This window comes from Lynx canadensis, chromosome B1, assembly GCF_007474595.2.
Source record: "Lynx canadensis isolate LIC74 chromosome B1, mLynCan4.pri.v2, whole genome shotgun sequence".
NCBI classification, from domain to species: Eukaryota; Metazoa; Chordata; class Mammalia; order Carnivora; family Felidae; genus Lynx; species Lynx canadensis.
Window position 1 is genome coordinate 44,569,824 of NC_044306.2, and position 27,857 is coordinate 44,597,680.

Sequence of the window (27,857 nt, forward strand, 5' to 3'; positions counted from 1 at the left end):
GCTGTGTAAGAAATTGCCATCCTATGCTTTTCCAGTTTCCAGAACACTAACATGAAAGATAAATTCTTGAAATGGTTTACAAATACCCATAACACATTCCAGCTTCATCGCCAACCACTCCTACTCCAGCACCATCACCCATCTTACACGCACACCTATACTCCAATCATACATTACAACACCCTACACAATTCTAAAACCTTAACTTCTCTAACCTCGCCCAGAAAACACACTTTTGTTTTCAGAATACTGCAAGTCCAAGGAGAAGTGTATCGGTCCTCTCTTTTCTTTCCCCTGATCTTCGGTCTAGTTTGCCTACCTATAAGCCAAGCATTTCATCACTCTGATCCCATGGAACTAAAGTTCCATAGCCTGCTTATTCCAGATTTAGACAAAAAAATATATAACCCTTCTTCACAATTAACCGCTACTACAACATGTTGTTTCTTGCATAATTTTTTTTAAAGATAGGACTATCATAGCATAAAACCCACCCTTTTAAAGTGTACAATTCAGGTGCACCTGGGCAGCTCAATCGGTTAAGCATCTTACTTGGGCTCAGGTCATGATCTCTCCGTTTGTGAGTTCAAGCCCCACACTGAACTCTCCACTCTCAGCACAGAGCTGGCTTTGGATCCTCTGTCTCCTCTCTCTGTCCTTCCTCCGCTCGCATGTGCGCGTGCTCCCTCTCTCCCTCTCTCTTTCAAAAATAAACATTTTTTTAAAAATAAAGTGTACAATTCTTAGTATATTCAGTATACTCAAAGTTGTGCAATCATCATCACTATCTAATTCCAGAATATTTTCATCACTCCAAAAAGAAACCCCATACCCTTTATCATCACCTCAGAGTCCCCAGTCCCCCTAGCCCCTGTCAACCACTAATCTTTCTCTCTACAGATTTGCCTATTCTGGACATTTCATATAAATGAACTCATACAGTATGTGGTCTTTCTGACTGTCTTTGTTCATGTAGCATGATGTTTTCAAGGTTCATCCACATCATAGGACATAACAGTACTTATGTCCTCCCTATGGCTAAATAATTCCATTGTATAAGTGAACCATATTTTATCTATTCATCAGTTGATGGACATTTGGGTTATTTCCACTTTTGGCTGCTCTGAGTAATGTTGCCACGAACATGCTTGTTGGTCATAAAAACATGCAAGTTTTTACATAGACATGTTTTCAGTTCTGTTGGGTACATAATTAAAAGCAAACTTGCTGAATAATATACTAACTCTACACTTAATGCTTGAGGAACTGCCAAACTATTTTCCAAACCACTGAACCATTTTACATCCCCACCAGCAATGTATGAGAATTTCACTACTACGTTTTCAATCCATGAAGATGCTATTAATTACTGAACAAAAACAGAGGTGTGCGCCTCACCATATAATAATTCTCTACTAAGAATACTGAAATTAGCAAAGGAGAGTATATATCTGGCAAGAATACAAGAGTAAGATGCTGTAAATCCGAGTGTACAGGTTTCCCCTGCTATCTTAAAAGTAGGACATTCCTATGAAATCTTTTGCAAGCCAAAATGGCATAAGGCGAAAAAGCGATTACCATTAATTTTTATGAAAAACGTTTGCGCAATCCTAGACCCTCAAAATAACCTTTCTGAGGCTTTTCTAATACCTTAGGACATATCCTGCTGATGGATGCACAAAATAAATCGAGATAAAACACAGATGCTCACACAGTTCAAAGCTATGGCAGCATGATACTGAGATGCGGAGTGCAGTTCCCAGGGAAGAAGCTTGGCGGTGCCACTCTCACTGCCCAGTTGCGCACTGCCTCTACAACTGCTTGCTGCAAAACAAACGCTGAAGCTATTTTCGCTTTTCACCTTTTTTCGTGAGAGCAAAACTCTTCTTCAGATTTCTTTTCGTTAAGTAAAAATAGGCACTAATGTAGGTCTTTCCTGAAAAACCTGAAGTGGCAATGAGGTGAACCTTCAAAAAGCCGGGGATACCTCTATTGACCAAGTTAAGTGAGTTGACCTCTCAGAGCCAACTATTTAAGCATAAAATAGGGAGACTGTGATGACATTTACGTTGCAGCCGCAGTGAAGATTAAGTTAATAATCCAAGTAAAGGTGTTTTCTAACACTGATTATTGGTGATTCAATCCTGGGCAAAGTATTAGGGGCAAAGGGCTAAATGCCGGATCCCTCCTCTTCCTTCACCGCTCCTTCCCGGCGGGAGGGGTTGCTGAGTGACAGCGGGGGCTGCAGCCACCTCCCTTCTTGGGGAGAGCCGGCCATATGAGCCACGCAGGATAAATTGTCAGAGCTCGAAAAGCTTGCCCAGGTCACTCCGGCCCAACATCAATTCAAGGCGAGAGACTCCGCAGCCTGCTACTTAGCTTAGCAAGTCAGCGCAGTATCTTTCTTCCTTTTTTAATGGTAATAGACACATTTACTATGGTCGAAGCAGAAAAGGAAAAGCAAAGAGAACACAAGCATATCCCCCCGCCCCCGCCACGATTCCGGTCTCCGTCTCTCCAATCCTCCCATAAGGAAAACAAATATGAAACCTGATCCATTATGAACTCTGGAGGTTTATCAATCCCGATGGCCCTCACCCCCCACCCAAGACTCCCCTTATCGGAACCCCCTGGGACAGATGGCGCAAAGCTTACCTGGTGGCTTCCTCCAGCTCGACCTGTCTCTGACCAGGCGCCTGCAGAGGCATAGTAGCCATCGCCTCCTCCGCCTTCTCCCGGCCAGGTGGTCTCAGCCGGGCCGCCCCCGCGTACCCGCCAGGAAATGGGAGGCTGGGGAGGTTCAGGGCGAGGAGGATACAAGGGCGGAGGTGGGTGCATGGGCACATCTCCACCCCCTGGCCCGTAGTAGCGGCCATATGACGGGCCGTCACTGGGGCCGTAGCCCGAGCGCCTCAAGGCCGACATGGGGCTCTACTGCCCCTAAGCGCTTCCCGCCCCCCACGACCGTCCCATTGCGCAGGCGCCTGCCCGCGAGAGGAACTGGACAGCAGTGAAAGGGGTCGGCCAACAACAGCCAATCCCAGACCCGGTCCCGCCCCTTCGGCTGTCGAGTCCCGACAATTGAGGAACGGAGGTCCGTGACTTTGGGGTCTGGGAAGTAAGAAGGCAGGCGGCAGCACCGCGTTCCTCAATAGGTAGAATACGTCTTCCCTGCCATCTAGTCAATCTAGATTCCTCTTCCCCTTTTATCAGGGATGGGGAAATGTTGTCTCGGGACCGCACGACAGTCCCGCCTCTTCCTGAGGACGGGCACGTGGTACCGGAAGTGGGTGGGAATAATATGGAGGCGTTTCCGGCAGGCCCCGGCTGCTGAAAGCCGGGGCAGAAGTGCTGCTCCTGGTCGGGGTCCTTGTCCCAGTCCCGCCCAGGCGGCGACTGCGGTCGGAGGAAGGTGTTGGACACGCTGGGCCACCGCCGCTGTACACTGCAGCCTTATCTCAGCTCAAAATGAACTATATGCCCGGCACCGCCAGCCTCATCGAGGACATCGACAGTGAGTAGCTCATCTCCCCTGGATGAAGTCCGGGGTGAGATCCTTCCTCCTGGGCGCGTATCTCTTCGGGAAGGGGCTCGTAGAATGAGTCTGGGGCGGGTTGAGTGTGTTTTTGACACAATTCAGGGTGTTTGGCGTTGACATCCTCCACGTGAGTGAAGAGCCGCAAGACGCTCCGTTTGCCCACCCCCTAGCCGTCTACCTCGCCCTGCCTCTCGCAGCCTCCACCAATCCCGGGGTCGGTAAGCCACAAGCTGTAGAATTTAAGTCCTGCTGTGGAAGGACGCGGCTACTGAGGCCCAAACACGAAAATTGCCCTCCCCCCGTCTACTATCTCCCACCTGCGATATATCGAAGTACCAGGTTGTTAATGGTGGATGAATCAGAATAGAGAAAGGATTCATTAAGAAACGAAAAATTTAAGACCAACAGTGGTTGTACGTAATTGACACTAAACATAGGCTTTATGCTGTGTAGTCATTGCAATGTTCTTCTACCGTAAGGGTCTTAAGCACTTTCAGGTTATGATAGTAGAGATCGCTGTCAGACAAGGTCTTGACTTTTCTGGAAAGGCTGAATCACTTCCAATTTTTTTTCTTTTTCTGTTCGACAATTTTCTTTTATTCCTACTAATAAGACATCTCTTATTGCCAGTAATTGTCCTGAAGATGAGTACAGTCCTGTACAAAAGAGGAGCCAACTTAATAGTTGTCCTATCTTTCCTTTTTTCTAAGCTCTCATCTGTGAATTATTCCTCAAGCAACATTTTATAATTTTAATTGTGTGATCTGTCTCATTAACTTGTAATTGCTGTAGAATAGTTTACACGGTTTTGAACAAGTCACAACAATCACAGTTACTGTGTATGCAAACTTAAAAAGTGAGTCTGTGTGGCCCCTGGCTGGCTCAGTCAGTAGAGCATGCGACTCTTGGTCTCTGGGTTGTGAGTTTGAGCCCCATGTTGGGTGTAGAGATTACTTAAAAATAAAATCTTTAAAAAATAGTAAAATAAGGGGCACCTGGATGGCTCAGTCAGTTGAGTGTCCAACTTCGGTTCAGGTCATGATCTCGTGGTTGGTGAGTTCAAGCTCATATGGGGCTCACTGCTGTCAACTTGTCAGTGTAGAGCCTGCTTAGGATCCTCTGTCCCCCTTTCTCCATCCCTCCCCCACTTGTGCTCTCCCAAAACTAAATATTAAAAGATAATAATAATAAAATAAAAGGTGAGTCCATGATCATATTCTCTTTTTATCATTGTCTGAAATCATTTTTTAAATCAAAATTAGTGATTTTGCTGTCAAAAGAAAGTGTAGTGTGAATTGGACCATATTCATATATGAATAAGAACTGCACAAGCTTATCTGTAATATGTAATGAAATCTTCAATTTCTGTCGTCTGTGGATGCCCTTTTGCCTCCACCTCTCGTTTTGTATATCTGAATTATATGAGGCCCCTAATACATTCTGCTGTTTTACTAAAAATAATGTAGTAAAGCCCTCTAACCCGTTCTTTGTAGATTCCAAGCCCCTTCCTTTACTAAAAAGTTTGAAACAATTCTTATGCACCCTTCACTACCCCCACAACCACACGTACAATTTCATCTTCTCTCCTCAGTCTTTCTGCATATTCATTCATTGTCTCATCTGAGTAGGAAGTGTTTCTCCCTTTCAGTCTCTTTTATTCCTCTTTCTTCCACTGCTTCTTCCATTAATACCCTTTTCCTCTCATATCTTCTCTCTTCCCCTAAATTCTTTCCTTCATTTATATTCTTGTGTGTCCATCTCACATTTTCTCTCAGTTGTGTCTCCTCAGCAGACTCCCATTCCTTTTTTCCTATCTTTACCCCCAAACCTTTTGAATCTTCTCCATTTGACTCTACTTCCTGAGCACCTCCATTACCCCTGCAGTCTGATTTTTCTTGTCATCATACCGCTGAAGCTGCATTCTTTTTTTTAAGTTTATTTATTTTGAAAGAGAGCGTGCCGCAAGAATGTGCAGAGGAAGAGCAAAGAGATAGAGAGAGAGAGAATTACAAGTAAGCTCTGAACTGTCACTGTGGAGCCCGAAGCAGAGCTCAATCTCAGGAACCGTGAGATCATGACCTGAGTGGAAATCAAGAGGGTGGACACTTAACCGACTGAGCCACCCAGGTGCCCCTGAAGCTGTATTCTTGAAAGGCAGTAGTCTGATGCCTTCTTCTGGATTCTTCCCTCCCCTCTGCAGCACTGTGATACTGTTACTACTAGATTCTTAATTGTTTTCTTTTCTTGATTTCGCCAGATTGATACTTGGTGATTTTATTACCTAACTCTCACTATTCCCTAAAATAGGTGGTCCCTTAGGTTCTGTCTTTGGTGTGCTTCTTTCTTTAAATCTCTAAGAGAGTTCCTGGACTTTAATAATTATATCACCTCCCTGTGGACTTATCCAAAATTCTAATTCTGACCTCTTTGACATTCCAGTCTTAACATTTACAACTGCCTGTTGACATCTCTACATAGGTGTCCTGGTTAGCACTTCAGAATCACAAATAGCTAAATAGTCTTCCACCTTAAGCTTCTTTTATTCCCAACTTTTGATAAATGACCCGCCCTGACATGAAGACTCAAAATTCCTACATTTCCTTAACTCCTCTCTTCAGCACTCACCCCCTCCACCCTCCCACACCTTTACAAACTCAGCTGACCAGTCCCATCATTTCGAACTACATAGTGTTGGGGTGCCTGGATGACTCAATTGGTTGAGCATCCAACTCTTGATTTTAGCTCAGGTCATGATCCCAGGGTTATGGGATCAAGCCCCACATCAGGCTCCTCGCTGAGTGTGGAGCCTGCTTAGGATTCTCTCTCTCTCTTCCTCTGTCTTTCTCTTGCATGCATGCTGGTGCTGTCTCTCTCTCTCTTTCTCTAAAAAAGAAAAAGGATCACACACAGTCTTAGTTCTCTCTGCCTCTCTGTTTCCATTGGCCTTGGCGTAGGTTTCTTTTTCATGTCTCACATTCTGCTCTCCCTTTTCTGCCGTTTCAGTCTTCAGTGTTTTCTTGTGAAGCATAATGCGAGCTGAACCTGCTTCTGGTACTTTTTGGACTTTATCTCCTGTGACTTCCCTTTACACCCCCAACTTTTAGCCAAACGTATGGATACATACAGACCTTTTTTTTTTTTTTTTCCTGCTGCCTAAATTACAGATTTCCCTTTCTCTCCCCTTCCCTGTCACTCTTCCCAAAGGCCAAAAATTATCTACCTTTCAAGGTTGAACTCAGATACTTCCTCCAGCTAAATAGTTTTTCTCAGTTTCATATAATTAAGATTTGCTTTCTTGTAATACTTAATTATAGCCCAAAGAAGACTACAGATTCCTTCAGGGAAGAATCACTGTCTTGTTTCTCTGTTATGCTTCTAGTAAGTACTTGATGGCATTAAAGAAATTAATGAATTTTGCTACCTATTCTAGCAACTGGCTTATTGTCATTCTTCAGTATCAGCTGAAAGTCACCTCTTCAGAGAGGTTTTTCCTAGCCACTTTCTCTCTCTCTTCATCATACTATCCTGCTGTCTTGTTTGTTATTCCATTGCACTAATCACAGTAGGTCGTTTTTTGGTTTTTTGCCTTCCTCCACCAGGAATATAAGTTGATAAGGTTGATCACTTTGAGTCTTCTCTACTGTATATCTCAGCCCCGGAACAACACATAGCTTTCAATAAATATTCATGAATTTTTGCTCTAGCTGATTGTCAGCATCCTTATTTCACTTGAGGCATTGTTTGTATTTAAAACCTTCCCTGATTCCAAAGGGTGAAATAGAAGCTCTTCTAAGTTGAGAGGAAAATAATTGTGGAATTAAGATCACAGAGGTCATCTAGACTAAATTTCTCAATTTGTGGATGTAGAAACTGACATGACACTGGGAGGGTTTAACTGCCAACATTAACAGCTAGAGCTGGGAGTCATGCTTCCGTGCTCCTCACCCAGTCCTTTGCCCACTCTGCCACACGCTTCTGCTCCTTTTCACCACGACTGTTGTCATCTAAACCCCAGAATACCTTGGTCCTCTTTCTAATTTCCCAATGAACTCTGCCGTAAATACATTGGAAGAGGAAGTGGTGGAGCTTAAATTGCTATTAACTTTTTTTTATTGTTAATTCTGTAAACTAATCCTGAAGCTAACAGTTCTCATTTTTTAAAGATCTTTTTTCCTCTCCCCAGAAAAGCATTTGGTCCTGCTTCGAGATGGAAGGACACTTATAGGTTTTTTAAGAAGCATTGATCAATTCGGTATGTACTAGTTGTGGAGTCTTATCCTCTGGATAATGAGAGACACCATTGTTATGTATTTTTGTGTTAATTCATGTTGAAATTGACTTACCTGCAGCTTTCTCAAGTGTCTGGCATAATGGAATACTGTTTTGAGTCATTACATCATTGTTTTCTAAATTACGATTAGGTGAATCAAAAGCTAGTATTTACAAGTTCGTATTTCTAAAACTGGTTTTCACTAGAACATACGATTACAATGTTTTGGACTGTTTTTTTATTTTCCCCAGTAGAGGGAGCCAAATGATAGAAATAAACTCAGTCCACTGAAAAAGCTGCTCATTTGTACATTGGCTTGGGTGCCACTACTCTTCAAAGCAGTTCCTGCACTGAAGGTAATCCCTCCCTGTCCAATGAAAGTTGGATAGAAGGTATTTCCGGAAGCTTTTTAGGGATCCCAACGTTAAGTTCAAGATTTTACACTTTAGGGATACATCAGACTCAAGAGTCTCGATCTTTGTTTTGCACCTTGCATTTTTCTAAAGAGATCTATATTTGCTTCTGTTTCAAGGAACTTCTCAGTTCATACCAACATTTGTTGGATTTCTGCTAGTGGATTTGGGCATGGGGAAAAGTAACATAATTGAAACACTTTATAGGAATTGGGGAAGATAACATAGATATTTGCTTTTCTTCAAATAAGACAAATAGTACCAATTTTAAAAGAAAAGTAGTTACTCTTAACAGATTAGAGTTCTGAATCTTAAGTCAAATTTGTCTAATTATTTGGGGGGGCAGGGGGGAGTAGCAAATGCTTTATTCTCAGTTTACCAGGTATGGTTATCTGACAGTGTGAAAAAAGTTTTTGTATGTCATAACCCATGGATACCTGCACTGGGTGAAATGAATCCTAAGTACTGAAACAAAGTTAAATCTTTGGTAAATCGTCATATACACATACCCACACGACATAGAGAGATTGCTTTTGTCTTAAAAAATTTTGATCTCTGCAGTTGTTTAGGCTTTAGAGTCTTCCAAGTGTCCTACTCCTTTGTATTTTCTTACAGTTATGTTGATATTTTCAATTTAACTGATAAAGGAAGTTAATTTTTGTGACTGATTCCCACCAACATTCATGCATCAGTGCAACATAATCCCAAATGCTCTCTCAGTTTGCAATTGTTTAGAAGTCTCTCCCAAGTGGTATGTCTTAGTGAAATAGGAGAAGACTATTTCAAATTTTAGCTTTTGACCAGAATTAGAAAATTTTAAAATCATGTTTAGCTAAATCTTTTCTACTCAACTGATTATTTGAGTTGTGGACCTTTACCCAATAATTTGAACTAAATATCTTTGTTTCTTCCCTATACACTTATAGCTAATTTAGTGCTACATCAGACTGTGGAGCGTATTCATGTGGGCAAAAAATACGGTGATATTCCTCGAGGGATTTTTGTGGTCAGAGGAGAAAATGTGGTCCTACTAGGAGAAATAGTAAGTGAAAACTGTTAAGCTGCTGTGGGTCTTGATAATCATGCTAGTTAGGTTTCTTTTTGTCTTTTTAAGAAGGAAAAAATACATTTTTCACGTTTCTCCCAGCTTCTCATAGGAAACCACCAAATTAGCTTAGGAAAGCTAGAGTGGTAAAAGGAAAATTACAGAGAATAATTAACTTTGTTTCAGTGCCTCTTGGCATTTTAAAGATTTTGATCCCATTAGCAGCAAAGTATCATTGATTTTACTGGATACAAAAATACCATCTGGTACAAATATGTTCATTAATATATTATTTCTGTTATCTTTAATAGCAGAAAATTGAAAAACTTAATACCTAACAAGAGATGAATAGTTCAATAAAGAATGATTTATATACACTGGAATATTTTGCAGTCATTTAAACAATTGGTTACAAGTCGGTTTTCATGACATAAAGCTAATGAGCAGGGTTTGGGGGAAAGACACATTGCATGTACAATATGATGTCCCTGTTTTTTAAGGGGGGAAGGGGAAAGAATGGCTGTAGGAGAAGCCATCTGTTACCAGTCCTGAGAATAGAGTTCAGCTTCACTTGGATTCTTAGCTCACAACTAAAGAGGTAGCTGTGTATCTATGCCAGGAAGACCAGTTGGCAGGTGAAAAGTTAAGTCTTCTAACCTGTTATACTGTAGATCTGTGTGTGTAAATACATAACTGTGCATATACATATATGTAAGCATATATACATACAAAACTATTAGAAAATCATATATAACTATTAGAAATACTCACACTTTGTTTTTTAGCTTTTTAAATTTTTTTTTATTTTTAATTTTTTATGTTTGTTTATTTTTTGAGAGAAAAGGAGAGCACAAGCAGGAGAGGGACAGAGAGGGAGGGAGACACAGAAACTGAAGCAGGCTCTAGGCTCTGAGCTGTCAGCACAGAGCCTGACACGGGGCTTGAACTCACGAACTGTGAGATCATGACCCGAGCCGAAGTTGGATGCTTAACGGACTAAGCCACCCAGGTGCCCCTTATTTTATTTTATAAAGTCTATTTACTTATTTTGAGAGAGAGTGTGAGCATGTGAGTGGGGGGGGGGTGGGGGGGGGGGAGAGGATAGCCCAAGCAGGCTCCAACACGGAGCCTGACGTGGGGCTACATCTCACCAACCATGAGATCGTGACCTGAGCCAAAAAATCAAGAGCGGATGCTCAACTGACTGAGCCACCCAAGTGCCCCTTAAGTTTTTAATTCCAGTTAACAGATTGTTATATTAGTTTCAGGTGTACAATACAGTGATTCACAGACATTTTTAAAAGAAGATAAAACTTGACTTCATGTTTTACATAAAATATTTACTTAAAAATGCTTTCTTTAAAACCTTTGACTTTGCTTCTGATTATTGGGTTTGTCAGGAAAATCAAACTAAAAAACTTTGGCATTTGCTTAATTTTATCCTTTCCTATTTTGTTTTCAATGTAGTTTCTCAATACCTACCCACATCTTAAGTTAGGTTTACATAAGTCTTTGGAGTGGAGTGGTTTGGTCTGTAGCAATTTTCAATAATAAGCCATTTGAGAAAGTAAGAAGATAATTCTGCCAGGATCAGGTTGGTTTAGAGACCTCATGTTGAAACAGCTAGAGATTACTAATCAGTATTATCAATAAATAGCAGTATTGCTAAGTGCTGCTATGAAATGTATGAAATGGTTTTTTCTAATTTTTAAAATGTTTTTGTGGTTGCTATTTTTGGTCCATTAGATCATTTTTTGCACTGTTCAGCAGTAGAAATTGTCATCCCGTCATAATATGTAAAAGTTGAAATACAGCACTCTGGTATCCTGGGGTGTGGGGAGTGGGGCTAGTAAATGTTAAGTTGTTGCCAGTATATTAAGAGAGCTAACCCCTCTCTGGACAGTAGGAGTGTGGGTGATTATTTTTCCTTTGTTTATACTTTTCTCAATCTATTGTTTAAAAAGGAAACATACTACTTTGCTATCAGAGGAAAAGATTTAAGTTAAAATATTCATACATACTCTGCTTTGGTTTTATAGTTGTAAACACCACAGAAATGCTTTGTGTGCCAGTTAACGTTGGCACAAATGTACCCTTGTGTAGATGTATATGTGTGTGGGGAGGAATGACCTTGCATTTGTTCTTGAAGGTTATTGTTTCCTAGGGGCCCTTTTGTGGAGAAAGTACTCTTATATGTTAATTGTTTGGATGCTGCAAAATTTCTACAGTGGTACCACTAAACACTTAACGGTTCAAGTAAGTTGAACCGTACACAGCTTATGAAATCGATAGTCAGTGTGAAGAAATTAAGTACCAGCCCTAGGGAAGCTCATACCCAGAAACCATTTAGATTCTGTGAACATCTTGTTTAAGAAGTCCCTGGATTCTGCCTCAAGGACAGTAATGCACACAGCCTTAAGTAATAAGACTGCTTGTTGGGAATTGACATCATCATAACCACATGCATAGCTTGATGAATAGCATATTGAAAAGTCCAAGAAGCAGTACACCGGGCTAAGACCTTATCTTCCCTGCAGCTGCTACCCATAGATTGTGAGGGCAGGTTACATTTGATTAGATATATTTTGCCCAGTACAGTTAACATTTGACCCAGGGCAGGACTTTTGTAATTTATTTGGCTTTCTTTCTAACCTCTCTGGTGAGAATCTTCCATCTGCTGTCACTGCCTGTGGCTTTCGAGGCCTTGGCAGGCACATGAAGTGTTAGTATCCGGGGTAGGCTGGAGCATCTGGAGCACATCGTCGATGTGTTGATGCCTTCCCAGAATTTTATTACTGAAAATCATAGAGGAAGAGAAGAATACCTGTGTGTATTGGCCTTCCATGTTACAGAAACACAGAATTGTTTAAGGAGAATAAACAATCTGTGGATAATGAGATACTTTTATAGCAAGGTTCTGCATGAAAAGTTAGTTATCAGATGTTTGTAAGGTGTTCAGACATAAAAATATTAAGCATATGATGCCAGAGTAAGTGAAAAAATTACAGTTAATGTTTGCATTGTAGATTTTTTTAAAGTCAGTATATACATAGAAAAATTGGAAGGATGTTCACCAAAATATTGTTCTATACTGGAATTATAGATAATCTTAAAAAAATTTTTTTTTCTGCTGGTCTGTTTTCTAAATTTCATACAGTGAGTGTGTATTTTTAAAATAAGGGGAAAAATGAGGCACCTGGGTGGCTCAGTCAGTTAAGCGTCTGACTCTTGACCTCAGTTCAGGTCTTGCTCTCAGGGTCGTGAGTTCAAGCCCTGCACTGGAGGTGGAGCCTACTTAAAAAATAAAATAGGGGAAAAATAACTTTTTTTTTTTAATGGAAAAATATTTTAAATTAAAATAGTGGAGCCAAGCTGATTTTTAGTAACCTAACTGGTCTAATGAGGTTTTCCCTAGAAGACTTGTTGTCTTTGGGTGGGGGGTACATCTTTGAATCAGTGTTCTCTACCTTAGTGAGCCACAACCCCCAGAAATTAAGCTGACTTTGATCATGTAAAAATACAAAACTTATCTAAAGCCATCTTGGCCTCAGTAACTTTTCTTTTGTGTCCTTTGGGGCTGGGGAAATAGCTATTCATACATATATATGCATATATGTCATCTTTTTAAGAAAAACAGTCCTTGAGTAATGTAGGACTTCAGATAACTTAAAGCTTTCTATACACACTGGTACTGATCCCCAATACTGTGTTCATCTAAGTATGTATTCTGTAGTAGTGTTGCCATTTCTCTGTGAAACTTCTCTGTCCTCAGGAGAAGGATATTTCAGCCGTGTCACAATCATGAAAAATAACCCAAGCCTGGCATAGGAATCCGTTTGCCTAAAGGTTTATAATATTTTCTATTCTTGGTCGTCAGTGGAAGTTTTTCAACCCTGCTTATTTTGTAGGACTTGGAAAAGGAGAGTGACACACCCCTCCAGCAAGTGTCTATTGAAGAAATCCTAGAAGAACAAAGGGTAGAACAGCAGACCAAGCTGGAAGCCGAGAAGCTGAAAGTTCAAGCTCTTAAGGATCGGGGTCTCTCCATTCCTCGAGCAGATACTCTTGATGAGTATTAAGTCATTTGCTTAGAGGCCATGGCTCTTGGGAAGCAGGGGCTCTCACTGAATGAAAGTGACATCCTGGTCTCCTCACACGTTTGACTAGAGACTGTAGAGTTTGGAAAGTCATTTTTATTTTGAATTCTTTCGCATGTGCAACATGAAGAAATCACATGGCTTTGTTGTTTTTTTTCCTTTTTAATGACAAAATCATTGTTTAAGAAAAACCAGTAGCAAGGACTCCTTTCACACGTCACTGTGGAGCCAGCAGCTACTTCTTTATGTTGCTCTTGTTCCAAATTAGCGTTCACGGGAGACATTCTTCATTTACTTGTAAATAAAATATGAATGTCCAAACTCATGTTATTTCCCAAGTTTGAGTTGCTGCCAGTGAGTTGACAAATTAAGTTTCTGTTCCCAAAGGTAAATGCTGTCCACGGACTGCGATTGCTCTGTTCTGTGAGAGTTCCAAGTTGCTAGTTAGTTGTGAAGGAACATTTTCAGGTCCACCCCTCTCCCCTTTTTGTATTTCTGTCTGGTAAGAAAAACGCATTTTCAGGCTTGAGGAAGGAGCTTTTGGTCCAGGTATGCAGTTACTGATGAGAACAGAAGCCTCAGTTTTGAGAAACAGCATCCCAACTGTATTTGCTGTCCTGCTTCACCGACAGCTATTCCAAACTGTGTTCCCATGAGATCCAGCACTTTACGAAGGTGACTTCTTCTCTAAATCTTCTGTTAATTTCATGAGGTTTTCCTGTTCTTCGGATTGAGTCTTGAGCCTCTTCTATGTCCTCAAAAAGCACAAATGAAGTGGTGTTTCAGTGGCTGGTAATCTAGGTTATTCCCAGCTAACAACCCATGCGGATGCCACTTTGCTGGCATGGTGCTGATTGTACAGGGAGTGTAACAGACTGTGTTTTGAGAGTGCAGTGTAGTGTGATGGGCAGCGTACTGAACTAGGAGTTCAGACACACTGGCTGATAACTCTGTTCTCTCTGCTAATCTCTCCGACTCCATTTTTTTTAAATGTGGAATTACTCCAGATAATTTCCTTTTTGTAGTCTGTTGAGCAAAGAACTTTTCCTTAGATACTTATATCCAATCCCTATGTATTGACAGTATTAAATATACTTAACGTTTTACAGGTTCACGTATTTTTAAAACTGCCCCAGATATCTGTAAACCATTTGACTGCTGAGCTATTCATCATTGGATTGATTTTAAAGTAGATAATTTGTTTTTTGGTTTTTGTTTTCTTTTTAATATTTATTTTTGAGGAGGGTACAAGTAGGGGAGGGGCAAAAGAAGGGGGACAGAGAATCTGAAGTGGACTCTGTGCTGACAGGCTGACAAGCAGCAAGACTGATGTGGGGCTCGAACTCAAGAATAGCAAGATCGTGACCTGAGCTGAAGTCTGATGCTCAGCCGACTGAGCCACCCAGGTGCCCCCTTAAAGTAGATAATTTGTGAAGAAACTATTGCACGTAATGATTTATCTAGTGTTTTGCCTCTAATCTTACTGTTTAATAACCAGAATTTGTTATTAACACAGAAAGGGGAAAAAAAACCATCACCAACCTTTGAAAAACCTGTGTATCTCTACAAGAATTACAGCATCTTTTTCTGAGCACCACTGCATCAGAACATCAGACACCTTCAAGAAATTTGGATTCACTAGGTTTTCTTGTTTTTTTGGCCTCCTTCAAACAATTCTGAATGCAGTAACGAGTTATCATTTATGAGAAAAAGGGACTTAATTTCCACAATAGAATTTCCCAGCCTTAGCAAGTTTTGATCATTGCTTTCTGACCTTTTGTCACACAACCAGCAGCTAAGAGTTGGACCCAAAGGATGAAACGACTACCTGCTTCCTTCCTTGGTCTCCAGGCTGCTTGGCCCAATGGCTCGCCCTCAGCTCTGCCCAGCCCAGCCTTTTTGCAGATACTGAAATCTGGTGCTTTTTCTCCTGGACCATTGCTAGCCCTCTCTTCCATTGTTAGATTTCGGAATCAACCTCAGTTCACACTTTTCTATTATCTTTAATACTTTCTTCCAATAAGGGTTTCCATGAGGCTGCCTTCTAGGGAGACAAGGATAACCTACCAAAGCCCCTTTCCTGTCCATCTTTATTCTGATGACATTGAGTACAGCAGCGTATCTCTTTCCCAGCTGTTCTTTTTCCCTTTCCTTGGCCCTTGACCTTATATTGCGTGCTCTTAGCTAATTTAAACCACAGTATCTGCTCCCCTCCCCTGGCTCTGATAAACTAACAGGTCCTGGATATTTAGTAAAGCCAGATAGTCTCACACTGTTCATTGTGCAGGGCTTTTCAGGGAAGCCCTGTCAGCGTGAACCCAGAGGTATTACATGGGTGAAGATGGCTGAAAGTGGTCTCATTTTGCTCCCAAGAGTATAGGGCTGGCAGGCTCAGGCAGAGTGCAGTACAGACAGCAGACGCACCAGGCAAGCTGTAGCCTCAGAGCCATAGGTGAGATTCATAGCACTGCCCAGGTCAGGGAACCAATCCAGGAACTACCTTACAAGAAAATACTAGAGGAGAAGCAATTAACAAACAGTTCCACACCCCCATTCTCCCCCAAAAGAAGTTCTATGTATGTACATATCTGTGGGGCATTTTTCACCTTTCCAAAGGCATGTTACCAGATGAGCTCCATCCAACTTCATCCAACTTCCTTTCCCATTAGAAGCCAGGGTTCTCAGGTAGAAAGAAGGCATCCTGATTGCAGATGTTACAGGCCGATGCTCTCGTGTGGAAACAATCCTGCAGCTTTAAGCTACAACCGACACTCTGCTCATAATGAAGGAAAGTAGCAAGAGAGTCTAGTCTGAGCTGTCACCTTGGAGTTATTGTGAGCTGAGCAGAGTGTCATCTGTGATAAAAGGTCACATGCACACATGCTCTACCAATGCCGCTGATTCCTAAGGGTGACCCCCCAACCTGTTAGAACTACAGTTGACTAGGGGCACCTGGGTGGCTCAGTCGGTTAGGCATCTGACTTCGGGTCATGATCTCATGGTTTGTGAGTTCGAGCCCCGTGTCGGGCTCTGTGCTGACAGCTCAGAGCCTGGAGCCTCTTCAGATTCTGTGTCTTTCTCTCTCTCTGCCCCTCCCCTGCTCACACTCTCTCTCTCTCTCTCTCTCTCTCTCTCTCAAAAATAAATAAACATTTTTAAAAAAATTTAAAGGGGCGCCTGGGTGGCGCAGTCGGTTAAGCATCCGACTTCAGCCAGGTCACGATCTCGCGGTCCGTGAGTTCGAGCCCCGCGTCAGGCTCTGGGCTGATGCCTCGGAGCCTGGAGCCTGTTTCCGATTCTGTGTCTCCCTCTCTCTGCCCCTCCCCCGTTCATGCTCTGTCTCTCTCTGTCCTAAAAATAAATAAACATTAAAAAAAAAAATTAAAAAAAAATTAAAAAAAAAAACTACAGTTGACCCTTGAACAATGCAGGGGTTAGGGACCCCAGCCTCCCCACACACACACTCAGTCAGAAATCCCCGTGTAACTCTTGACTCTCCACAAATTTAACTGCTGACAGCCTACTGTTGCCCAGAAGCCCTACCAATAACATAAACAACACGTATTCTGTATGTTCTATGTATTATATACTGGATCCTTGTAAGAAAGGCCAGAGAAAATGTTACTAAGAAGATCATAAGAGAAAATACATTTACCATCCTGTACCGTATGCATCTATTTATCAAAATATCCACGTATACATGTACCTGCGCAGTTCAAACACCTGCTGTTCTAGGGTCAACTGTTCATTAAATCCAAGAGAGGTCAGGTTTTTGCCCATGAGACTCAACATGTGGACAGCTGGAGCCAATGAACAACCAGCAGGAGTGATTAGTAGAGACCCTTACACTGAATATGGAGATGTGCTCTTACCTTAGACTACAGCCCTCCAAGTGTGAAGAGTGGAGAGAACTGATGTAAAAATGTCTGGAAGAGCATCCCAGGGAAACATGAGGTTGCAGGTAGGGGACGACGCGTCAAGGTTGCTGGAAGGAAAGAACATGCTCTTCTTTCAGCCTGTCTTCTTCCCAACTGCCATGCCCCACCCCCATCACCCTCCAGCAGCTCCCAGGTAAGAAGAGCAAGAGACTGCTTGGTGGACGCTTGCTTTCCAACTAAGCAGGTCTTGTATCCAGTTAAGTGATCCAAAATCAAAAGTAATTTTTCCTATCCCATCCCTTGATCTCCTAGCCTGAAAAAATTAGAAAACCAACCCTAGGAAATGGAGGCTGGCTGTTTACTCATCTGGGTGGGTGCACTTGGTTAGGACTCCCCTACCTCTCTGCTTCTCCGGTTCTGCCTGGGGTCTCTGGAAGTAGAGAATAAAATCAAGTTCTTCTTTTGTTTTCTCCTATCTCTCTTCACCACTTTGCCTCTTTTTCCCCTTTTTGTACCCATTCCCCTTTTTAAAAGAAAAAAATTTTCCCCCTAATTCCAGCCACTCAATAGCGGTTGCTGTCACTTGGCTAAACCCAGGGGTAGAAAATGGCCTCAACTGTGGCTGCTCTGGGCAGCCAGCTAGCCCCTAGCAAGGACAAAAAGAAGAGCGAGGGTTCAGTGCTGAGTGTATTTCAAGGTCAGATATCCAGATGGCCTGGGGATTTAGCTCTAAGACCAGATTTTTTGCTGTATCATTTACATACAGTAAAATCCCCTCTTTCAATGTACACAGTCCTAGGAGTTTTAACAACTGCATATAGTTATGTACCCAATACTCCTGGCCCTTTGAATTTAACTGCTCCCTCCTTTCCAGCCCCTGGCAGCCAGCCACTGGTCTATCTGTTGTTGCTATAGTTATGTTGGCAACTCATTCAAAATTTTCTTAAAATAGTGTACAGGTCAAAAAAATCTGGAAGGTTAAATTTATCCCACCCACCTTCAGTTTGCTCTTCTGGATTAAGCTATTCCAAAAGACAGAAAGCTTTGCTTTCTGTGCCCAAATCCCTGGGCAAGGTGACCTAAAGTCTGGCTCACCTATAGGGGAGATGGAGAGTGAAAGGGAAACAAGGGACCAAGTATAACTTAATAGTTGGCCCTGGTTTTCAGAGAGAAACTTGAGATTTTAAAAGGTTAAGCTGTAGGGGTGCCTGGGTGGCTCAGTTGGTTGAGCATCTGACTCTTGGTTTCAGTTCAGGTCATGATCTCACGATTCATGGGATCGAACACTCTGCGCTGACAGACAAAAGCAAGACTCCTTGGGATTCTCTCTCTCTCTCTGCCCCTCCCCTGCCTGTGCTCCCTCTCCCTCTCTCAAAATAAGTAAATAAGCTTAAAAAAAAAAAAAAAAAAAAGGTTAAGCTGTATGACAAAGCACAGACTAGATTGTCTGGTTTTGCATACCGGCATCTTCATAGTTGTCTAAGTTTGGTCAAGTTGCTTACCTCAGTGCCTCGATTTCCTCATCTGGAAAATAGGTATGACTATAGTAACAACTTCTTGGGTGGTGGTTGTAAGAATAAAGTAAGTTAATATGGGTGAATAGCTTAGAACAGTGCCTGGAACAGAAAGAGTGCTCAGCGTCAGCTACTATAATCCGCTCAATACCTGATATGTGCTGGATTCTTGGGATAGATGCCATACCCTCGATGAACTGATACTTAGCAGTCTCCTTTGTACACATAAGGATACCTTGTGAGGCACCTGGGTGGCTCAGTCAGTGAAAAGTCTGACTTCGGCTCAAGTCATGATCTCGCAGTTTGTGAGTTCAAGCCCCGCATCAGGCCCTGTGCTGACAGCTCAGAGCCTGGAGCCTGCTTTGGATTCTGTGTCTCCCTCTTCTCTCTGCCCCTCCCCTACTCGTGCTCTGTCTCTCAAAAATAAATAAATATTTTTTAAAAAAAGAAATAAAATTGATTCCTCTTTCATTTAAAAACAAGAATCAAATAAGGATACCTTGTGAAATACCAATGACCGACTTGAATTAAGGAATTAAGTACTGACTATACCCATAATTACCTCAAGTCCAACGAGTCAAGTTTGCATTAACTTTCTGCTTCCCTCTCACAGTGGCGCCTATGGAGGAAAACACATTTTTTCAATACTGAATAAGCATTTACCCTATAAGCAGCCCGGGGTTTGTCCTCACCTCCAGGCTGATCACCCTTAAGAAGTAGAAGAAAATCAGTATTTATTGAGAATTTACAAATCAGTATTTATTGAGAAAGCATAGAGTTCTTTCTAATCATGCTTTCTAATCATTCATTAAACATTGATTCAAGATCTCGTCATTATCTAGTACTGTGCTAAGTGCTGGGGATTCAAGAACCTGCAAAAGAGCCAAATTCTCCTAGAGTTTACAGGTCCTTATGGAGCTTACAGACATGTAAAAAGGGGGGGGGGGGGCCTGCACGTGTGGGGACAGGGGGTACATGAAAAATCTCTGTACCTTCCTCTCAATTTTGCTGTGAAGCGAAAAGTACTCAAATAACTTTAAAAAGGTGTATGTGGGGGAGAATGGTCTTACTGGTACTGTGCTACACATTTACCAAGAGGGCCCAAAGGAAAAAGTATTGAATTCTAGTTAAAGAGCAGAGTGAGTGGGGCCCAAGGGGGATCTTTCAGGGGAGGTGATGCTGTGAGCTACCCGGCCATGAAGGTGTGCACAGGGCAGGCCCCTGAGGAACTTGCTGAGCCCTGCTGGAGAAGACAGCCAGGGTGTGAAGCTGGAGGGCCCAGAGATTGGGCTAAGAAGTCTGGACTTACTCTGTGGACTCCTGACGTATCACCTGATTTCAGCTGGGTCACACCCAGGAAAAGAAAAAGAAAACATATCCCCATTTCACAGATCAGCGAGTCCGGATGGAAGTAGTGAGTGGCTCGCAATCACGAAGCGAGAGGCAGGCCTGGGACCGAGAGTAGGACACCTGTGCTTTCCCCACTGCAGCCCCCAGGCTCCCCACCTGACCCCCGGGTGCACAGTGGACACTCAGCAAGGGGGCGTTGAAGGAATGAGTGGAGTCCTCTCTTCTCCAGGCCCTGCCTCTCTCCCTGGCCTGCTGTGTCCACATGGTCTCCTTCCTTGGGGGCTCTGCCCTCCTCAAATAGCAAAGCCAGACACAGACGACTCCTAGAGCCAGAGGTAATTCCAGACCTGTCCCCCTACCTTACTGCTCAGAGGGACAGTGAGAGTTAACTAGTCATTCGTCCTGGAAAGGATGAGGGAGGATAAAGGGCCTTGGCCTTGGGGGAGGCCACCAGCACCCTTCCCTGAGTCAGTGGCAGCTTCTGACATCAGCAACAGCTGTGTGCCTCAGTCCCGAAGTCTCCCCCCCACCCCAAGCTGCGCCCTCTCACAGTGGCCATAACTCTCCACAGGATGGCAACAGCAGGGCCTTGAACATTTTCTGCACCATCCGTCCATAATAAGCCCCTCCCCACTCCCCACCACCTCCACTGAGGTACACATGTGCATGAGGGCTCACGTGTACAGGCAGAGAGGAGAAGCCTGGGTACCTGGTGTCCGACTTCTGCTGCATGCCCTCTGCACCTCCTCTTTCCAGCCTGTGAAAGGTTAAGTCCCCCCCAACCCCTCACCCAGGCCAGAGATGAACCAGAGGCCAAGGCCCATCCCTTTGGTGTTGTCTTCCCCAGGACTCCACAGGGGCTGGAAACGAAGCCTACAGGCACGTTTCCTAAGCCAAAGACATAGCTACGCCCCAACCCCACCCCACCCACCCCCCCTGCAGCCCCGCAACTGTTCACCCAACGGAGAAGCACCAGCCTGCTCTGTGCCCCGCCTCGAGCTGAGTGTGGGGGCGGCGGGCGGCGGGGGGGGAGGATGCGGGGAAGGGGACATGCCTCAGGGAGAAACAGTCCCACAGAAGAGACACGCCAACACTTACCAACTGTTATACAAAAGGGGACTTGAGATGATGAGCCCTCTGGGGGTAGTGACAGGGTGTGCTTCAGAGGAACAAACCATTCCAGAAGGTTGAGGTGGTCAAGGAAGGTTTCCCAGGGGAAGAGGGCCCACAGAGGGCCTCGAGAAATGGGCTTCCAGGCAGCCACCGCTCGGAGAGGAGCCCAGGACAAGGGCCTCTGGATTACTGGACCCTTGCCACTCTCCATGAGGAGTTGACAGGGCGGGTGTGGGACTCTGTTCTGTAGGGGCTCCGGGTAGTGGGCCAACCTGAACAGGTCCTGTCCCCTTCATCTTTCTGTAGTGAGGAACCCAGCAAGAGCCAGTGGGGACCGCCACTGCTCCCCACTTTTCAGGCCTTCCCTCCCTGACTCTGGACAGCAGTGCTAGGACACAGAACTCTCTCACACAGAAGGCCCTGGGCCAGGGGCCAAGCCAGTGTGCTTCTCTCGCCCCCAATACTCTTGCCAGGTGAATCTGGCTTGAAAGCAACCTCAAGTTCAACCTTAAAGGGAAAAGACTTCGTCCCAGACCGGGGCAGGGTTTCTCAAAGAGTAGCGTGCAGTTCACAGGATACCTGCGCGGCAACCTGGGCATTCTAGCCTCAATTCTAGACCGGGTTAGATCTAGAGTTTCTGAGGCCAAGGGCCGGAAATCTGCATTTCACATGCTCTTTGAAAACCACAGTTGGATGGTGTACGCTTTCTTCTAAACCGCCTTGACCTCAGCTGCTGCTTTTTCTCCCCGCTCCATCCGCTGGAGTCTGGCACCAACCTCCCTGCTCCTTTCTGTGCACCCGCCTCCCCCCCCCCCCCACTCCCCGCAAATGGCCAAAGCCATGGCGTGAGGCAATCCCTCTGCCCTTGACCCTTTCCTTTGCATAGCGAGTGATGGCTTTTTTATCTCCTGATGATGAAGTACAGCCTTCAGCCGGGGGGCATTTAAGACACAGCACATGCAGCTGGGCGCAGCCACAGCCGCAGGACCCAGAGGTAGACCTTGACGGCTGGGGAAGGAGGGAAGAAGCCACCCTCGAGAGCAGAGGCCACAGCAGCAGTGGCAGCAGCACCGTTACCCTGCCTGTCCCCCTCTGCCTGGAAACAATGCTCCTAGCGACGTTCAAGCTGTGCGCTGGGAGCTCCTATAGACACGTTCGTAACATGAAGGGTGAGTTCTGGGGCGAGAGGCTGGCCGCGTGGAGGCCATGTGGTTACTGGGACGGTGGGGGGGGGGGGGCGGGGTGGCGGCCACTCCTCGCTCATCTCACTTGCGCCTCTTGTTGGGTGAATGTGAGCAAACCTCTCACCTTCTGGGACCTCCCTTTTCCCACCTGAATGGTTGGCCTGGATACGAAGATGCCTCCGTCTCTTCTGGATTCTGTCACTTGTGCTGTCCTCTCTGGGGCACCAATCTTTCTTGAACTTTGCCTGGATTGGCACTAAGGGTACCAAGAGAGCCACAGCCACAGTGGCAGAGGTGGGAGTGAGCCTTGACGCCAGCAAGCAGTGTTGGCAGGCCTGAGACATCATGGGCAGGGAAGAGAGGAGAAAAAAAAGAAAGTGGGGAAGGCCCCGAAGAGCAAGGCAGAGAGAGGAAGTGGGTGCAGCAGGAAGTCGTGTTCCCATCCTACAAGGAGGAAGCAGAACCAGGTACCGAAGTCTGGTTTGGTAGAGCTAATCAGGACCCAGGGCCATCCTAGTCAGTCCCCTGCAGTCACTGAAGGGTACACAAACCAATCTAAAGTCCTTTCCAATTACCCTGGGTTGAACAGGCTTCCGTTTATTTTATTTTTTTAAGTTTATTTATTTTGAGAGAGAGAGAGAGAGAGAGAGAGAACACACAAGCAGTGGAGAGGCAGAGAGAGAGAGAGAATGAATCCCAAGCAGGCCCTGCACTGTCAGCGTGGATCCCAATGCAGGGCTTAAACTCACAAACTGTGAGATCATGACCTGAGCCAAAACCCAAACTGGACTGAGCCACCCACCCAGGCACCCCTGGGTTCTTTTTAGAAGGAAGCCGTGCTTAGAAGACCCGGCCCAGGGGCGCCTGGGTGGCGCAGTCGGTTAAGCGTCCGACTTCAGCCAGGTCACGATCTCTCGGTCCATGAGTTCGAGCCCCGCGTCGGGCTCTGGGCTGATGGCTCAGAGCCTGGAGCCTGTTTCCGATTCTGTGTCTCCCTCTCTCTCTGCCCCTCCCCCGTTCATGCTCTGTCTCTCTCTGTCCCAAAAATAAATAAACGTTGAAAAAAAAAAAATTAAAAAAAAAAAAGAAGACCCGGCCCAGCAGTAGGGCTGTTCCACCAGATCAACAGGATCCCTTGCTCAGACCCCAGTGGCATGCAGAGCAGTTACTCATGCGAAGGACCCCAGCTGCTGACAGCTACAGGCCTCAAGGGCTGGGGGTCTTGAATTCTCCTTCCACAGCCAGGATTTTTCTGCTTGTTTGAACAGAGCTTCTTTCCCTTTCAAGAAGGAAACTGCAGCAGGTTCTGGTGCAGCCTCTGCCTCCAGGCAGCACCAGGCCTGGCCAGCCCAGATGGAAGACCGACTCTGGGCCCAAAGGTGGCCTGGCACAGAGTGACAGCACTGGGTGGAGGTGGCCTGGCTCTCATTCAGACCCCACCAGGGATCTGTGTTCCTGTGCAAGTTACCTCTCCCTCCACGCGTTTCCTCCTCTGTGGCAAAACGAAGGGGTGGAACCATCTCGCTCTAAGGGGATTCCTCTGTTCTACGCAACAATATTCTCTCCTCTCTGCAGGGCTGAGGCACCAAGCCGTGCTGGCCATCGGCCAGGAGCTGAACCGGAGGGCACTAGGGGGCCCGACACCGGGTGCATGGATTAACCAGGCTCGGCGTCGGAGTTCTCTGCTTGGTGAGTGCTGATGCTTCTGGGCTTGTGCCAGTGGCAGGAGCTTGTGTACATTGCTCTGTGCACGACCCACCTCCCCCTAACTAGCCCTCAGCTGGCCTTTCTCACTTTGAGGGGGTGGGACTGGGGTGCAAGGCTCTGCAGACCCCGTCGGCTGTAGCTGTGTGTCTAACTTCACCTGCAGGCCGGACCCTATGACTTTGGCCTTGGCTCTTCAGAGGAAAGAGCAAATCCAGACTCGAGGATGGAAGCGCGGGTGGCAGGTGGGGGCGGGGGATAGGCTAAGGAAACGGAAGCAAGCTCGGTCTCTCCTGGGCTGTGTATCCAGGTTCTCAGCTGGAAGACACTCTCTACAGTGACCAGGAGCTGGCCTATATCCAGCAGGGAGAGGAGGCCATGCAGAAGGCCCTGGGCATCCTCAGCAGCCGGGAGGGCTGGAAGAAGGAGAACCAGCAGGTGAGGGTGGGCCTGGAACCCCCGTGCCTCACTGTTCCATTGCCATCCTCAAGGCCATTCTCACAATTCCCGCCTCACGCAGCAAGTGGTTTTAACTTACATGCTGCCTAGTGTCCAGAGTTCAGGTAAACCCTCTCCTTCTCCCAAGTTCTGAGTTAGCAGACACTAGTCTGGGAGTCAGGAAATCCGGGTTCGAGGCCCAGCAGTGCCCTAAGGGTCTCTACATCTTTCTGGTGTAAAATGAGGACTGAAAACATCCTTAAGATCCCACCCAATACTGTGTGTACAGAACGAGCTGGTTGTAGACCAGACTTTCCCGCTTCCAGTTTTGTTTTGCTCAGGAAATTTGAGCTTCTGAGGTCAGGTAGGGGGGCCTTTTCAGTTGGACCTACCCACATTTACCACCAAGAAACAAGGGTCCAGAAGCAGGCAGGTTACTGCTCAAGGTTTCAGCAGATGTATGAGGCTCATGGCGGGAAAGATGACCAACTGTCTTAGAAGAAGTAATTTTAGGCTTCCTCATGCTTAGAGTTCTTTGTGCTGTTCCCCTTCCTGCCTTGCCTGTCCTTGTCATATTCCTGCCTAGGAATATTTTTCTGTAAACTTTATCCTGAAGCTCCTTTTTTTCTCCCTGACAGGCAAATGGGGACACGGTACTGAGTAAAGTGGTCCCAGATATGGGCAAGGTGTTTCGGTTGGAGGTGGTAGTGGACCAGCCCATGGAGAGGCTTTATGAAGAGCTTGTGGAGCACATGGAAGCGATGGGAGAGTGGAACCCGAACGTCAAGGAGATTAAGGTGAGGAGAGTCCAGGTGTGGGTGGCAGGAACCCATGGGAGCCCAGTCTGAAAGGTGTGCCAAAAAGGTTGCAAGCTGTGGGTGGTGCGTCAGCCCCAGCACTGGCTAATGATTCTGGCTCCCCGTGGCCCGGTAGGTCCTGCAGAAGATTGGAAAAGATACAGTCATCACCCACGAGTTGGCTGCAGAATCAGCAGGAAACCTCGTGGGGCCCCGGGACTTCGTGAGCGTGCGCTGCACTAAGCGCCGAGGCTCCACCTGCGTGCTGGCTGGCACGGCCACACGTTTCGGTGAGATGCCCGAGCAGAAAGGCATCATCAGGTAATACTGGCAGTCGCCCAAAACCTCTCTTCCCTCACGCAGGCTTGTGGGCACGTGCCCAGCGAGGGTGTGATGAATCCTCGGCTCCAAGAAACCAGTCCTTGGTCCCTACCTTCAACTGCCTTTTGCACAGGAATATGGAGGAAGACAAGTTCGGCCCTAACCAACCTTCCTAGAAAGTTTAAGAACCTTAATAATTTTCTAAAACATGAGGTAGGGCTGAGGTTTAGCTGGTACGCTCAGGTCTGGCCATACTGGCAACGAAATGCAAGCCATACTGCTTAGAACACAGCTGCTGTTTGTGAGGGGCCGCACCCATCACCCGGGACCCTTTTTCCCTGGCATCCGGCAACTCACAGGCACCACAGGGAGCCTTCAGGCTCCAGCCCCAACCAGCATGTGTTCCGGTGAGCTGGTAACCAGGCCAACTGTTAAGTTTATCACCCTTGACAAAATAGTTCTGAGACTTAGAAAAGACAAGGTACCAGAGAAGTGTGGCTCGTATAACTGGTCAGCATAAAAAGAGCATTCTGCCTTGTCCTCCTGACTGGACTGCTCTCCATTTGCCAGAGGAGAGCATGGTCCCACTTGCATGGTGCTCCGTCCCCTGGCCGGAAGTCCCTCGAAGACCAAACTCACGTGGCTGCTCAGTATCGACCTCAAGGTGAGGGGCACAAGAGGTGGCTAGTGGGTAGGGGGTGGGGAGAAAAACTGACTCTTACCCTCCCACGTGATCCTGCAAGAACAGGAAAAACCCTCCTCCATTTTGAGAGACAGACTGTTGGGAAAAGGACGAGGCTTGAGTATCGGCCTGCTATTCCATCATCTCCACAGACTACAATAGCTCCCTTTTACCTCATATCAAATTTCAACTCTGTAGTTGCCCGTTTGGAAAGAAGGAAACTTAGGCCCCCAAAGATATGGTTGCTAGCTCAGGGTCACACAATTGACCTTTGTCTTGACATAATTGACCGTTCTTACATGGTCATGACACAGCAGGGCAGTAGGGCAGTCCTCCCGGGTCAATTCCAAGGTCACACCTATAAACAGAGCTGGAAGACCAAGCCCCAAGCAATCCATGTTTGTGACAGGTACAGAGGTGTCTACAGGGGAACATCACCCACAAGGTGGCCAAATTCTTCTATCTTCTACTCTAGGGATGGCTGCCAAAGACGATCATCAACCAGGTCTTATCACAGACCCAGGTGGACTTTGCCAACCACCTGCGCAAGCACCTGGAGTCCAGCCCCGCTCCTGACGCCAGGTGTTAAGGACCAGCCTGCCGCTTCCAACTGTTTCTAGCACACTGGCTCGCATGCCCTTCAGGGAGATCCCTGCTAGAAGCCTACAAGTCTGTTTAAGCTCTTCATCCGGGGACTGTGGAATGGGCTGGAGTATATTTAGGATGCTGGGACTGGCAAAATTTTAGGACCAAGAAAATGGGGACAGAGCTTTTAAGAGAAAGAGCTTTCTAACTCGATTCAATGATTAGCTCTGAAATGAAGGTTAAGGGCTCCAAAATATTTGTAAAACTTCCTTCTGGGCCCTTACACATCTATTTAAAAACATCTTTATAAAATGCTACTAGCTGACACAGGGTGCAGAGGGTGTAAGTACAAGGACTGGGACCTCATACTTTAGGGGCTCAAGAGCTCCATTCCCCGCAGGCAGTGTGTGGGGGGTCTTACAAAAGGGACTCCAGCAACCCTCTGCTCCTCTACCAAACAGGTAGAGAGCTGCATCAAAGACCAAGTAACTCCCCACAGCGGATGCGTTCTAGAGATGTAGTCTAAGTTTTCTTGATTGAAAAAGATACGAAACTAATTAAACTAGTTACCCTATTTCTTCCATGGGCACCAGTCAGAATAAAGAGTTGTAACTAAGACGCAAACTTCAGTCTGTACCTGTTTAAAAATTCTACTCTTAAAAAAAAAAAAAAATCATTCTAGTAAACAGCAACTTCATGCTAAAGGAGTCCTGGACAAAGATTTTAATTAAACTAGATCCCTGAGCTCATTAAAAGGAAAAACTACTGGGGACATAGGTCACTCAATTATTTAGAATCTGCTGCCAGAATCTTTCATAAGTACTTAATTTCCACAATAAGCACAAGCCTAATTCAATTTTTTAAAGTTTATTTAGAGAGAGAGAGTAGGAGTGGCAGAGAGAGAATCCCAAGCAGGCTCAGCGCAGAG

General features: G+C 45.3%; 3 protein-coding genes and 1 long non-coding RNA gene across 5 annotated transcripts in view; 2 read left to right on the forward strand and 2 right to left on the reverse strand.

Moving 5' to 3' along the window:
• The window catches only part of BAG4 (BAG cochaperone 4), a 30,410-nt gene extending 27,337 nt beyond the window's left edge, over positions 1-3,073 (reverse strand). The window contains exon 1 of the mRNA XM_030312625.1: positions 2,656-3,073. Coding sequence (XP_030168485.1) covers positions 2,656-2,925 — 270 coding nt within the window. The 5' untranslated portion in view covers positions 2,926-3,073. The remainder of the gene's footprint in view (positions 1-2,655) is intronic.
• A 125-nt stretch (positions 3,074-3,198) lies between these two features.
• Positions 3,199-13,688, forward strand: LSM1 (LSM1 homolog, mRNA degradation associated). Of its 2 annotated transcripts, XM_030312631.1 has the most exons (4): positions 3,202-3,514; positions 7,722-7,790; positions 9,148-9,263; positions 13,175-13,688. In XM_030312631.1, the coding sequence occupies exons 1-4, from the start codon at positions 3,469-3,471 to the stop codon at positions 13,343-13,345; spliced, it is 402 nt and encodes a 133-aa protein (XP_030168491.1). In that variant the 5' UTR covers positions 3,202-3,468; the 3' UTR covers positions 13,346-13,688. The 2 variants fall into 2 exon arrangements, with proteins under 2 accessions (XP_030168492.1, XP_030168491.1); XM_030312632.1 differs by lacking the exons at positions 7,722-7,790; positions 9,148-9,263 and having other exon boundaries at positions 3,199-3,514; positions 13,175-13,262.
• Positions 13,689-16,994: 3,306 nt separating this feature from the next.
• Positions 16,995-18,952, reverse strand: LOC115512010. The gene is made up of 3 exons (XR_003968257.1): positions 18,744-18,952; positions 17,577-17,671; positions 16,995-17,348 (listed from the first exon to the last, which is right to left on the reverse strand). It is a non-coding gene; the product is annotated as an uncharacterized LOC115512010 (long non-coding RNA).
• A 3,291-nt stretch (positions 18,953-22,243) lies between these two features.
• On the forward strand, positions 22,244-27,808 carry STAR (steroidogenic acute regulatory protein). Its single transcript, XM_030312633.1, has 7 exons — positions 22,244-22,387; positions 23,978-24,091; positions 24,417-24,544; positions 25,183-25,341; positions 25,478-25,662; positions 26,233-26,326; positions 26,820-27,808. The coding sequence occupies exons 1-7, from the start codon at positions 22,324-22,326 to the stop codon at positions 26,931-26,933; spliced, it is 858 nt and encodes a 285-aa protein (XP_030168493.1). The 5' UTR covers positions 22,244-22,323; the 3' UTR covers positions 26,934-27,808.
• Positions 27,809-27,857: the final 49 nt, after the last annotated feature.